Genomic DNA, 14,538 nt, shown 5'->3' with positions numbered 1-14,538 from the left:
CCACGTGACCCGGAAGTGTCTGCGGACAGCGCTGGCCCCCGGCCTCTTAAGTGAGATGGGCGCACAACCCTAGAGTCGGACACGACTGGCCCGTACGGGCTGGGGTACCTTTACCTTTACCTATATAAGGCTGAATTTCAGCCAGGTGTAACGTTAGCACAGGCTGAGAGAGGTTGGGCGCGATTTCCGCACCCACTCCTGCAGGCAGTGACCTGAAGCAAATGTCTTGTATAACGCCAGACCCCTCTTCTTTCCCAGCTATTCTCTGGTGGATTAGCCCTATATTTAATGTAGCAAGATGAACAAAAGGAGAGCTTTCTGGGTACCAGTCCATTTTGCAGCGAAAGGGCTAGATGAATTGCAAAGCCACAGCGTATTTTTATTAACTGTAGTGCTTGGGGTTGTGGGTATCAACCTCAGAAATGGGGGCAGGGACCAAATTCCTTGCCCAGCAGATTCCTTAACCTGCATTTTCCGCCACATTTCAAAGTCGTGCAAGACATTGGAGAGAAAATGAAACACACTTTGCGAAGGTTAGCAACATCCGAGAACAAAAATGTTATGTACTGAGTTGAATAGGATTCAGAATGCAGCAGTCTGATTAGTCCTAGAACAATAGGATCCAGAATGCAGCAGTCTGGTTGGTCTGCAGGAGCCACCCAATCCAGCTCTAGGTGGAAGTGAGTCCGCAACCTGATTGGCCTACAGGAGAATCCCAGAATTAGCCAATCACGTGGGGCCCATTGTGTAAATAATGTACATAAGCAGACATTTCGGGGGAACTTCCATTCCGCACTACTCTGAGCTGAATAAAGAGCATGAAATCCACACTCGACTCCGAGTATATTTCAAAAAACGTGAGGCTTTCGTAGGCTCCTGGCCTCGTAACCGAAGAGCTAACAAGCCGCAAATAAATAGACTTTGCCTGGGACACTTAACTTTATTTTCAGGCGACTCGGAGGCTCGTTGTTTTCACACTTAAGCAGTTTTTAATTAAAAAGCGGCTTTTGTTCCTTTGCTGTGGCAGAGCCTCCTCTGCCACACGCACCGCTTCTGGATTTGCCCTGCTACATTCAAACGCCACGGGAGCCGTGATAGCACTCAAAAGTAAACAGGAGATTCATTTGGCTACGGCCTTCGCCAGATTCGTGTCCGTCTCCTCTGTTTTGTAATCTGCTTATTAGATTCTTATTGTCAGAAAGGATTACCGTTATGAGCTGCAGGAATTCCTTTATTTTCCCCCGCCGGCAAGGTAGCAGAGTGTGTCTTCTTCTTTGCTTTCTTCCACCTCACCCACTTGAACACTAAAATTCTGACTTTCTCTCCCTTTCCCCCCTTCCACCCGACCCTCCCCTTCCCCTTTGCCTGCCAACCCGGGCCTCCTCCCCTTTCTTCTCTTCCGCAGAGATTTGCGCCGCAGACTGCGGAGGGCATGGCGTCTGTGTCGGAGGCACCTGCCGCTGCGAGGAAGGCTGGATGGGCGCCGCCTGCGACCAGCGATCGTGTCACCCCCGTTGCAACGAGCACGGGACGTGCCGGGACGGCAAGTGCGAATGCAGCCCGGGCTGGAACGGAGAGCACTGCACCATTGGTAGGGGTAGGGGAGAGCGCTTTCGACTACGAGAGAAACCCACGCGGAAAGGGGTAATCGGTGGGGTGGTGGGGCGGAAGGAGGGGTGGAGGAACTGGGTGAAAGGAGCATGCTTAATCAAACTGCCGCGACATCCCCCGCAGCATGCACACCCCCTTCCTTCCGTTCCTGGATTTCCATGTTCCAGTGTCATACATTCCCATGTGCGGCGCTCCCCATCCCGCAGCCCCGACCAATGTCCTTTGACGCTCGGCCCATGCTCAAGCCAGGGCCGTCCACAGTCTCCAGCTGCTCCACACAAGCTCAGAAAGGGAACACAGGGTGTTTGGTACGCACACACAGCCCAGCATCCCCAAGAGTCTCCTCTGCTTATTTTTTTTCAACATGGAGCAAGTTCCCAGACCTTAATTAATTAAAATTATATACAACCCTTCATCTGAAGGTCTCAGGACAGTTCACAAGATAAAAAGAGTTTAAGGTAAAGCTTCAGAGTGCATACAAATTATTTATTTATGCGTACGTACATACATACATACATACATACATACATGGGACGTGCATGGCGCTGTGGGCTAAACCACAGAGCCTAGGACTTGCCGATCAGAAGATTGGCGGTTCGAATCCCCGCGACGGGGTGAGCTCCCGTTGCTTGGTCCCTGCTCCTGCCAACCTAGCAGTTCGAAAGCACGTCAAAGTGCAAGTAGATAAATAGGTACCGCTCCGGCGGGAAGGTAAACGGTGTTTCCATGTGCTGCTCTGGTTCACCAGAAGCAGCTTAGTCATGCTGGCCACATGACCCGGAAGCTGTACGCTGGCTCCCTCGGCTAATAAAGCGAGATGAGCACCGCAACCCCAGAGTCAGCCACGACTGGACCTAATGGTCAGGGGTCCTTTTACCTTTACCTTTACATGCATACATACAGTGGTACCTCTGGTTACGAACTTAATTTGTTCCAGAGGTCCATTCTTAGCCTGAAACCGTTCTTAACCTGAGGTACCACTTTAGCTAATGGGGCCTCCCGCTGCCACCGCACCACCGGCACGCGATTTCTGTTCTCATCCTGAGGTAGAGTTCTTAACCCGAGGTACTACTTCCGGGTTAGCGGAGTCTGTAACCCGAAGTGTTTGTAACCCGAGGTACCATTGTACATACATATTACATACATACATACCCCGCCCATCTGACTGAGTTTCCCCAGCCACTCTGGACAGCTCCCGACATAATAATAATAATCATAATAATAAAGTGATAAAACATCAAACATTAAAAACTTCCCTAAACGAAAGTGACCAGAAACAGCCTAGCAGCCTAGATATGGGGAGCCTCCGGGGGAATTGTTTCCCATTATAGGGAAAATACAAGTAAATTATCCAAAATGGGGGAATAGTTGCTCCCCCCCCATAATGCATCTTAATTGCAAGATTCAGGTCCCCCCCAACTGAATTGAGGGATCCATGCTGACATGGCAGGTTGGGGTCCCCCCCCCTTATTTTAGCCGCAGATTTCCTGGGGACTTCCCCCTCTTCCTTTCTTTCATGAGAACAAGTCAAGAAACAAAAGTGCCTCATCTAAACATTGCTGACAGCTTATCGCCAAAGCCTGAAACTTACCAATGTGGAACAGAGGGAGCCACGAAAGTGCTTCGTTTTCAAATTTAAAACCCCCCAAGACCTGTTCTTAGCCCGTTTCTCTCTACCAGCTTGTTGAGAACGCTTCTTCCATTGAGTATTCATTGAATTAGAAGGACGCGGGTGGCGCTGTGGTCTAAACCACTGAACCTCTTGGGCTTGCCGATCGGAAGGTCGGCAGTTCGAATCCCCGCAACGGAGTGAGCTCCCATTGCTGTCCCAGCTCCTGCCAACCTAGCAGTTTGAAAGCATAACACTGCAAGTAGATAAATCGGCACCACTGTGGCGGGAAGATAAACAGCGTTTCCATGCACTCTGGTTTCTGTCACAGTGTTCCGTTGCGCCAGAAGCGGTTTAGTCCTGCTGGCCACATGACCGGGAAAGCTATCTGTGGACAAACGCCGGCTCCCTCGATCTGAAAGCAAGATGAGTGCTGCAGCCACATAGTCGCCTTTGACTGGACTTAACTTAAAAGTCCAGGGCTCCTTTACCTTTTTTACCATTGAGTTAGGAACAAGGGCTTCTTTCACTTTAACGAGAGACAAACTTTTGCACAATTCGTGTAACCGGAAGTTTTGTGCGGTCTTCCCCACCTGACAATTTCCACCCCCCTCCAATTCCGTCCAATTTCCTGGTGAAGCTTTGCTCTCCACCCCATTTTAGCACAACCTTAAACCGGCCGCTTCACAGCCCTCCCCAGACCAACCCCTTCATGCTGCCATCACAGGGCATTACCCTTTCTCCAAACATATTTTTTCCTGGTTTACTTGGGGGGGGTGTTTGTTGTTGTTTTTTGCTTCAATGCAGTTGTGGACAGCCACATTCCAAAGTGTTTTGTCTTAAGGCAGAAATTCTAAAAACAAACAAATGCTCTTGCAGATAGGGAAGGCCAGTTGCAAGATGGAGAGTTTGCACAGGATTTGTTCTGTACCTCCTAATCAGCCGTTTGCAAGCCTACTCCGGCTGGCTGTAAAAACCATTTGGGCTTCTTCCGGGGGGAAAACTCCTAGCATTTCCTGCAAAGGGAACCTGGAGCTTATAGTTAGAAAACTGACTTCTCCCACAGGAAATGATGCCCCGAGAGTAGTTTCCAGCTAAGGAGAAGTCTCTGCTGGTGGAGGTGAGCCTTCCTTGCTGCGTTACTCAAGAGAAAGCCTTTCTTTTCTTCCTTAAAAAAACTCAAATGCAAGTGAGGTTTTTTTTAGCCTGAAGAGCTGCACAGGATCGGGGCCTTAGCAACAAGATGTGGCCTGAAAAGCAGCCAGATTTTTCAAGTGGGAGGACTTGGCAGTATCACTAATAATAATAATTAATAATAATAGTAGTAGTAGTAAAAATAATAATAATAATAATAATAATAATAAATTTCTTGTACCCCACTCATCTGGCTCAGTTGCCTAGCCACTCTGCTTGGCTTCCAACAAAGTATAAAGGAAACACGCCAAAACATCAAATGTTTTGAGCTTCCCCAAACCGGGCTCCCTTCAGAAGTCTGCAAAAAGTCATGTGATTTTTTTTTCTCTTTGACATCTGATGGGAGGGCATTCCACAGGGCGGGTGCCACTACCGAGAAGGCCCTCTGCCTGGTTCCCTGTAACTTGGCTTCTCACAGTGAGGGAACCGCCAGAAGGCCCTTGGAACTGGAACTCAGTGACCAGGCTGGACGATGGGCTTGGAGATGCCCATTTATTTCTACAGATCCCTTTCTTCCAATTTCCAATTTATTATTTACACCCCGCCCATCTGGCTGGCCTTCCCCAGCCACTCTGGGTGGCTTCCAACAAAATATTAAAATACCGCAATGCATCAAACATTAAAAGGTTCCCCAAACAGTTTGGAACCCAGGGCAGTATTTGAGACTGCGCTGTTTTAAGTCTTTGTTGTTGTTTAGTTGTGTCCGACTCTTCATGACCCCACGGACCAGAGCACGCCAGGCACTCCTGTCTTCCACTGCCTCCCACAGTTTGGTCAAACTCATGTTGGCAGCCTCAAGAACACTGTCCAACCATCTCGTTCTCTGTCGTCCCCTTCTCCTTGTGCCCTCCATCTTTCCCAACATCAGGGTATTTTCCAGGGAGTCTTCTCTTCTCATGAGGTGGCCAAAGTATTGGAGCCTCAGCTTCAGGATCTGTCCTTCCAGTGAGCGCTCAGGACCAATTTCCGTCAGAATGGAGAGGTTTGATCTTCTTGCAGTCCATGGGACTCTCAAGAGTCTCCTCCAGCACCATAATTCAAAAGCATCCATTCTTCGGCAATCAGCCTACTTGATGGTCCAACCTTTATGGTTTTAAGTCTTACATGCTGCCTTTTCTACTCTGAACACTTAAAATGAGGAGCTGGTGATGGTCCATGTTTAGCGGGATGTCTCTGCCCCCATTGCTGCTTTTATCCTGTAGAATCATAGAATGGTAGAGTTGTGGGGACCCCAGGAGGTCATCTAGCCAAACCCCCTGCAATGCAGTGTGGTCTGTCAAGGGTGTAGGAGAGAGAGAGAGAGAGAGAGAGAGAGAGAGAGAGAGAGAGAGAGAGAGAGATTTCACACACACACCCTTTTCTCCACCACCCAGAAAGTCTTGCCAGTGGCTCTGCACCGTTTTGTCCATAGGCTCACGAACACAATTGTCGCTGAAAAAACAAGCATTATACCACCATAAAAATCCAATATTTGGGGGGTGGGAGTGGGGCGAGGAGTAACAGAACTGGCACATGTGAAAGGACATTGGCATGGAAGTTCATTGTGTGTGGCAAGCATCCCCCCTCATCCCAGTGTGATTTTTCTGCATGCGTCGTGGACCATAAATCGCCGTTATATCTTGTCTCCTTGCCTGCTTTATCCCTGATAAAAATTGTGTCATCTACCCCAACCCCTCCTCCCCCCCCAAAGTGGCTGAACCCCCATCCTGACCCGTAATTGACGCAGGTAAACATTGCTAGGAGTCTCTGGCAGAAGCGGGAGAGGTTTCTCCTTAACGTTCGACCAGGGTTTCCCAAACGTGGGTCTGCAATTGGACTACAGTTCCCATCATTGCCGACCGCTGGACTTGCTAGCTAGGGATGATGGGATTTATAGTCCCAAAACAGCCGAAGACCCAGCTGATTGCAATGATTTAAGCAGAAATGCAATGCACCTCACCATACGGAGGGAGACATTGACCAGGTGAGTTTCGTACCTGCTCAGTGTGCTGTCCGGATGCTTAGACTCAGAGAATTGTAGGCTTGGAAGGAAACCCAGGGGTCATCTGTTCCAACCCCCTGCAACCACCAGTCTCCTGATTAACAGTGTGCTGTTGATGGACAGAGTCCGGGCCTCTGTTTCTTCTTTTATTTATTTTCTTACACTGTCCTGCAACCTATTGAGCCAATTGATGTTTTGCCTGGTCAGTTACCCATTTATTACTTCCTATACCTTTCAACCAGATTTGGACTGGGCTAATAATAATAATAATAATAATAATAATAATAATAATAATTACGTTTCCAAGCACAATTCAAAGTGTTGGTGCTGACCTTTCAAGCCCTAAACGGCCTGAGTCCAGTATACCTGAAGGAGCGTCTCCACCCCCATCATCCAGCCCGGACACTGAGGTCCAGCTCTGAGGGCCTTCTGCCGGTTCCCTCGCTGTGAGAAGCCAAGTTACAGGGAACCAGGCAGAGGGCCTTCTTGGTAGTGGCACCCGCCCTGTGGAACGCCCTCCCACCAGATGTCAAAGAGAAAAACGACTACCAGACTTTTAGAAGACATCTGAAGGCAGCCCTGTTTAGGGAAGCTTTTAATGTTTAAAAGGTTATTGTATTTTAGTGTTCTGCTGGAAGCCGCCAAGAGTGGCTGGGGAAACCCAGCCAGATGGGCGGGGTATAAATAATAAATTATTATTAAAATAATTATATTATTATAATAAGAAAGCATCCAACCATGCAATCTCCCACCTTAAGCAGCCTTAAGTGGAGTGGTGCACCAAGAATTGCACCATGTTATTCTGCGGGCCCCATGGCCTGCTCTTTGCTGCAAAAGGATGGCAGATTCTCCCAGAGACTTCGGGGGTGACCCAGGTAACTTGGGTTGCCTGGATAAGGTTCTGAACCTGTCGGGCGTTTCCTCCTGGCAGTGTTTCCCAGGTGCTTCCATTCTCCTTCATCCTTGAGCGAATGCTCTGAGCCGCCAGGCGACGGCTGAGGTTGTCCCATCCCGGAGCCAAGTCATCAATCTCCTCACCTCCTCGCTTGAAAATACGAATCCCGTGCTTCCGCCTGCCCGTTTAGACATACTGGAGTCTAGACTCGAAGGGGGGGGGCGAGGACGCGCCAAAAAAATTCTTTCGGAGGTCACGTTCCTTCTAGTTGGGTGGTCTTGCCTGAGCCAGTGCAGGAGGGGCGGGGTGGAGTGGGGGGAAGAATAAATGGAAAATACAAGGAGTCGTTTGAGAGCCAGATTGGAAGGAGCGTGGGAATGGTGCCCAAATTGGAGCAGCAAGCTTTGCCCGGTCCTTACTTGGACGACGTTTTAAATAAGAGCATAGAGCTTGGCAGGATGAGAGCTTTAGCCGAAAATATCTCACCCCACCCCTCCCCAGAAGCATCCCCCCCCCCCCGCCCACTTCTGAAGTTGTCGACTGCTCAGAAGAAAAGGAGATGTTCAGTCTCCCCATCGGCTAAATTTCCCGGGAGTTCTTTTATATTTTCGCCACTCTCGCTCTGACCTTAAGCCAGCCGTTTAAACTCTCTTTTCTTCTCCTGAGTCCCTTTATATCATCGTGGTATTTGCCCTGCCCCTTTGGTGAGGTTAATCCGCAAAGTCAAAGCAGTTGGCATCAGGGTGTACCGGCGAGGAGGGGCACCCTGGTTCAACGCCCCTCTTAAGAGACGGTGAGCGCAAGAATTGTCTGACAACTATGGAACAGCCTGCAAAACTTACTCTTGCTTTTGCCATTAATTGGCCTAGGGGCCCATGTCATTCACTTATTTCTGAATTTTATCTACCACCTTGCCGCCACCCCCATAAGTTGTCACATTCCTTGGTGCATGTGTGCCACCTTTTAGCCGGGGACCTGGATGAGGCCACCCCAGCCATGAGGGGGAGGGGAGAAGCTGTGTCTTCCTTGGCTTAGCAGAGATTTTGAAGGGTCCGCTCAGTGTCTGGGTTGCGAGATGACATCACCAGTTGTGACCACTGTGATAGATAGCTGTCAGTCAAAATTCAGAACACTCAGGGCTTTCCTTTTCCTTTTTTATTTTAGTGCTGATAGCTCTCTAGGGAACAGGTAAAATATTCAGACTCTGTCCTGCTTTCCTGTCTCAGGACTGAAGCACTCACGACCCACCTGTTCTGATTTTACTTTTGGCACACATTTACTACCTCACATTTCCATAGATTTGGGAGGGACCCTGAGTACAATCTAGTCGAACCCCCTGCCATGCAGTTGTCCCGTACGGGGATTAAACCTCCAACCTTGGCATTATCAGCACCACGCTCTAACCAGCTGAGCTATTTGTCTCTTCTGAAATGCTGATCACATGTGGATCATTGAAAGATTAAAAACTAAAATTGGGCTTCTGCCAGAAAGCTAGATTGTAAGCTCCTTGCGGAAGAGACCTGGCATTTTTGCTGGTGCTGCTGAACGCAAAGCAGCAGGTACAACAATGGCACTGCACGAACTATTAATTCCAGAGAAAATGAATTTTGGGGGGATTCCCAGGTCCTTGGAGCTGGCGGCTGGTCTTTTCCACTTTACGTTACCCCATAAAGTGCCGTGTGCATTGTTGATGCCCTCTAAATGAATGATAGGCAAGCAGGAGGAAAAATGCATTTAGAGGCGGCCGTGGCAAGAGGTTACTATAGCCTTGAAAAGGCTCGCAGGACCTTCAGGCTGGCTGCCATTTATTCTGACCTTATTACCCGCAGCACCCAGAATAAATAAATAGACCTTTTTCGCCATTCCTTGACTGATGGTATTGGTACTGTCCCCTCCTTTCTTGCCACTTTTCTGCTTCTCCCTAACAAAGGCTCGGTCTCCTGTTGATGTTGTTGCTGATGTTGTCATTTTCCCCCTTCCCCAACCTCTGACCCTCCTCCTCTCCTTCCCGGCGCCTCTGTAACACTTCTGCACTGTCTCGTACTAAGCTGTACTGCACTTGACTCAACCCTACTTTACATGTCCTGTCTTTTATCTCCCAAGCTCACTATCTGGATAAGGTAGTGAAAGGTACGGTGGTCTTCCTTTCCTCTTTTTTCTCCCTCGTTTGTCTCTGTGTTTGAAACCCAGGTAGACAACCCTCCCCATTTGTTTGCACGCACCCAGGTCAATAAATCAGATGGCATCTTTTCTCCATGTTCACAAGCGCTCTCACCTAATGTATGAAAAGCCTGGCTTTTCAGGCATTTAGGCTGAACGGAGGGGGAATGTTGTTGTTTTTTTTGCAACTTCCATCATGTCATATCCATGTTTCCTCTATCCTACCCATTCCATCTCTCCTTCCCACCTAGCCAAGTTATTTGGGGGTGCAGGTGGGAATAGAAGCAATTACTGCATCAGCATGTGGTTAATAATAATAATAATAATAATAATAATAATTGTATGGCCCAAGAGCTGAAGACACAGGTGAGTGTGTTTGATGTACGAAGTCTCTTGGTTTTCAGTTTGAAACTAGTAATCTTGACTGTAGCAAAATTCAGCGGGGCCAAATCTGTTAGGTTTTTGTTTGTGCCACTGTGCAGTGCTTGGAGTCACAAGACTCTGTTTACATTCCAGAGATTCCAGACTGTTGGAAGTCTCACGGGAGACGGATGTTGATATTACTGGTTTCCTGTTTCTTTGTACCAGTTGCCTCTCTGCTTTCACAGAGAGAGGATGTATATTCTTTTCTGCCTGCGTAGTTAGGAATAAAACTCTTAGCAATGTAGCTCATATTTCTCGTCCTTCTGCTGCTTGTATACTCTGCGTAATGAGGGAGCGTGCCTGGAGCCTCATCAGAGGCTCAGGTTGTCAATCACTGTCGGAGGACTCGACCGGAGGAACAGCTCGGCCAAACGCAAGTTCTGACAAAATCCCCAAGCAAAGTTGACCTGTTGATGCATTTATGATACGTGCTGTAGGTCAGGGCCAGAGCCAGTGTGGTGTAGTGGTTAAGAGCGGTGGACTTGTAATCTGGGGAACCGCGTTCGATTCCCCGCTCCTCCACGTGCAGCTGCTGGGTGACCTTGGGCTAGTCACACTTCTCTGAAGTCTCTCAGCCTCACTCACCTCACAGAGTGCTTGCTGTGGGGGAGGAAGGGAAAGGAGATTGTTAGCCGCTTTGAGACTCCTTAGGGTAGTAATAAAGCGGGATATCAAATCCAAACGTTCCAGTCCTCATCATCCCCTAAGCACCAGCCATGGTGGCAGGGGCTGATGGCAGCTGGAGTCAAGGAATATCTGGACTGCACTGTGTCAGAGAAGATTTCTGGGTGATATGCTACCTGCCCCACGGACTGCATCAGAGCATGTATTTTTGCTATCTTAAAAAGCAGCGAGTGAACCTGCTTACAAATGGGCCAGTTCACACCATGCAGCAGTTTGCGTGGACTTGCAGCCGGGTGTCGGGGTGGGGCACAGTTTATACAAACTGGCTAAATTCAATATCAAGTTGCAATGAAAGAAATCCCAGCATATTTTGAATGCATTTGTTGGCAGTTCATCCGTTGCTGCAACACTCATCCAGTTCAGTTAAAAGCTTAAACTGAGATATTTCCATCAATTAAAGTGGTGCCCTTGATTAATCAGGTAATGGCTTTTTAATTTTGTTGCTGTTGTTTCCATTACAAAAAGAAACAAAAACTGCCAGTTGTAAGCTCCATCTCAGAAGAGGCATTTCCTCCTATGTTTCTGCTGCAAGATGTGCTTTTGCTCCTTTAGAACTGCTGTGGGTTATTTTAATTTTTTTCATGCACATTTCATTGACTAATGTCAACCGACTTGCGATTCCTTGAGCAGCGTTGCAGCCCAACTTTCAACAACAGTGACCAAAGGTTTTGATGACTGTGCAACAGGTGGGGGCCAAAGTATGCCACTCTGATGCACACATTCAAAAGCAGATACCAGCTTTGTGCTGTGTGAATTTCCTTCCATGTGTCCTGAATCTCCCACAATTCAGCTTCATTGGCTGACTGAAGGTTATAGAATCACGAAAGCAGGATCAACGCTCCTCTGTCCTCTTTCCCTACACCATGGGTAGGCAAACTAAGGTCCGGGGGCCGGATCCGACCCAAACGCCTTCTCAGTCTGGCCCACAGACGGTCCAGGAATCTGCATGTTTTTACATGAGTAGAATGTGTCCCTTTATTTAAAATGCATCTCTGGGTTATTTGTGGGGCCTGCCTGGTGTTTTTACATGAGTAGAATGTGTCCTTTTGTTTAAAATGCACCTCTGGGTTATTTGTGGGGCATAGGAATTCGTTCTTTTCTTTTCCTCTTCAAAATATAGTCCGGACCCCCACAAGGTCTGAAGGACAGTGGACCGGCCCCCTGCTGAAAAAATTTGCTGACCCCTGCCTGGTTTTATAAGGTTCATGTCCCCGATCGCTTCTCGTCTTTTCTTAACTAAAAGGTGGTTGTGGTTCGGGTGTATTGCGACTGCTGGGGTGAAGGCAGGGAGACCAACAGTAGGTGGAGCAAGAGCCAATGACAGGCAGGTCCACCTCCCTCTTGTTGGCACCCATCTTGACTCAAGAGACAATGGAGTGCACCTCCGGGGGTGAAGTCAAACCGCTGTGCTAGCAGCACCAAAGTGATCTCCTTGGGGCGCAAGCCTGGGCAGTGTGTCTGGAGGCCCTGGGCTGCTCAGACAAAAAGACCTTCTCTCGGCCTCGCTGATGGGGTCCAAAGGAAAGCAGAGCAAGACGTTCGGCACCAGCTTGACTGTAGAAGTTGCTGGAAGGAGGTGTACAATGCACCGTCCAACCATCTTAGGGACTCCACTCTGGATTTGTGGAGGGTTGACTCCTTAGCCTTGTCTTCTCTTGAAGATATCCCTCAAGGCAGCGGAGTTTTAGGATGAGAGTTTTTCTTCTCTTAGATGGGCTACCTTCACAGGTGGATGAGCCCCACCTGCCCCTCACAGATCTAACGCCTGATGGATAAGCCAGAAGGCAGGTAGGCAGTTCCTGCTGAGGGTCAACTGAAGTTGGTGGGGCATTCCCTAATAATAAATAATAATAATAATATTTTATTTATATCCCACCCTCCCCAGCCAGAGCCGGGCTCAGAGCGGCTAACAACAATAAAAGTAACATCATTCTAAAGTCAATTCATTCTAAAATCAATTCAAATCAAATTAATGGCAACCATTGGGCTAGAGTTCTGTGAGGATTACCAAAGGAGGGGGTCAGGCTGTGCCTTGGCCAAAGGCCTGGTGGAACAGCTCTGTCTTGCAGGCCCTGCGGAAAGATGTCAAGTCCCGCAGGGCCCTAGTCTCTTGTGACAGAGCGTTCCACCAGATCAGGGCCACGGCCGAAAAAGCCCTGGCTCTAGTTGAGGCCAGTCTAACCTCTCTATGGCCCGGGACCACCAATATGTTTTTGTTTGAAGACCATAAGGTCCTCCGTGGGGCATACCAGGAGAGGCAGTCCCGTAGGTACGAGGGTCCTAGGCCGTATAGGGCTTTAAAGGTTAAAACCAGCACCTTAAACCTGATCCTGTACCCCACCGGGAGCCAGTGCAGCTGGTATAGCACCGGGTGAATGTGATCCCGCTGCGAGGACCCAGTAAGGAGTCTCACCGCGGCATTCTGCACCCGCTGGAGTTTCTGAGTCAGCACTAATTAACTAGCCTCTATTGCTGAAAAAGCCCCCAAACATGGAAGCTTTTCCGCTGCTTGTGCACACACACACACACACACACACACACACAAATACACAGACCCCAACACAAAACCCACCCAAATCCCCACTTGAGAGAAACGTTGGCTCACAACCCAGCTGGCGTCTGTCCTCACAAACAAAAAGTAGAGAGGCGCTTTTCAAATAAATCCATCAAAATTAAGTGAGAATGAGATTCAGGCCTCCGTGCTTTTAAGCGAGGTTTTGTTTTCAGCCTTCGAAACCACACACTTTCTAAAATGTCTCACCGCCACCCCCCCAAAAAAAGCCGTAAAAAGACTGCTCCAAAGTCAGTCTTCCTCTTTCAAGACTCTCCTGGGTTGGGAGCCGCACTTTATTAATTTATGGAATTATAGCTGCAGCAGGAGAGAGAGAGAGACATATATGCTGGAGAGTATTGCTTGCCATTTCGAAACGTGTTGCTAATTATGCACATTAAACGCAGAGGCCACAGGCAGCAATGCTTTCTTGTTATGGCTGTCAGGATGGCAGTAGATTTGATTGACTTGGACAAGCGCATCCTTTTGAAACTGCAGTGGTACTACTGCACATAGTTGTGAGGCCAGTGTGTGGGGAGGGTGCTGTTAAGAAGGCCCCCTGCCCCACTAAAAGCATCTGATGGTAGGTTATTGGCTACAGAGCAAAACCAGGTCGCTTCCCCTTTATATCAATGCGTAGGCCTGCAACCCCGTGCAATCAAACTTGGGAATATATCCCATTTAATTCAGTGGGGCTTCTTTCTGAGCAGACGTGCTTTTGATTGTGCTGCTGGTTGATTAATCTGTTAGATTAATCTGTCATTTTGAGCATCTGCACATGCGCAAGCAGCAAAACCCGGAAGTAACGCGCTCCATTACTTCCGGGTTGCCGCAGAGCGCAACCCGAAAGTGCTCAACCTGAAGCACATTCAACCCAAGGTATGACTGTGTATATATTTCCATTTTAAGAATATATTACAAACTGTGATGAATCACAGCAAGAGCTTGCCTGGTCCAGCATCCTGTTTTCCACAGTGACCAGCAAGATGTCTATGGGTAGCCTAAAAGCAGGACACAAGGACGACCGCATTTCTTGGTTCTTGGTATTCGGGGGCATCCTTCCTGTGATCCTGGAAGATGCTGGTGACTAGTGGCCATTTACCACCTAACCCTCCATGAGCTTCTCCAACTTGGCCGCCTTAACCCCAGCAGAACATGCCCAAATCATATCTCCTGCCCAACTCATATGCTTTTCCCTCTTTGCAAGGCGCCACCGCCTTTCCGTTCTCCGTCATGCGGTGGTGGACCTCCGGATCAAATTTTTGACCCTCTCCCTCTTGGCAGCCTCTCTTGGACAGCCAAGAAGCAGAGAGGGTCAAATCGTGCTTGCAAACAGAGGAGACGGCAAGAGTGGCCAAACAATCGCTAATCCCCGGGAACAGCAAAAGCTGCTTTGGCAAGCCAATTAGCCCTTCAAGGACAGAGAAACT

The 14,538-nt window shown here is 48.7% G+C and overlaps 1 protein-coding gene across 9 annotated transcripts in view; it reads left to right on the top strand.

Moving 5' to 3' along the window:
* The window catches only part of TENM4 (teneurin transmembrane protein 4), a 680,333-nt gene that overhangs the window by 556,883 nt on the left and 108,912 nt on the right, over positions 1 to 14,538 (top strand). For 7 of the 9 annotated variants that reach the window (XM_053385165.1, XM_053385167.1, XM_053385166.1 and 4 more), the window contains 2 exons: positions 1,406 to 1,591; positions 9,394 to 9,420. In XM_053385165.1, coding sequence (XP_053241140.1) covers positions 1,406 to 1,591; positions 9,394 to 9,420 — 213 coding nt within the window. The remainder of the gene's footprint in view (positions 1 to 1,405; positions 1,592 to 9,393; positions 9,421 to 14,538) is intronic. The other 2 variants (XM_053385169.1, XM_053385164.1) reach the window with 1 other exon arrangement.

This window comes from Podarcis raffonei, chromosome 4 (genome assembly GCF_027172205.1).
Source record: "Podarcis raffonei isolate rPodRaf1 chromosome 4, rPodRaf1.pri, whole genome shotgun sequence".
NCBI lineage: Eukaryota > Metazoa > Chordata > Lepidosauria > Squamata > Lacertidae > Podarcis > Podarcis raffonei.
The sequence above is the reverse complement of the archived record's forward strand: the minus strand, read 5'-3'. Positions and strand labels throughout refer to the sequence as shown.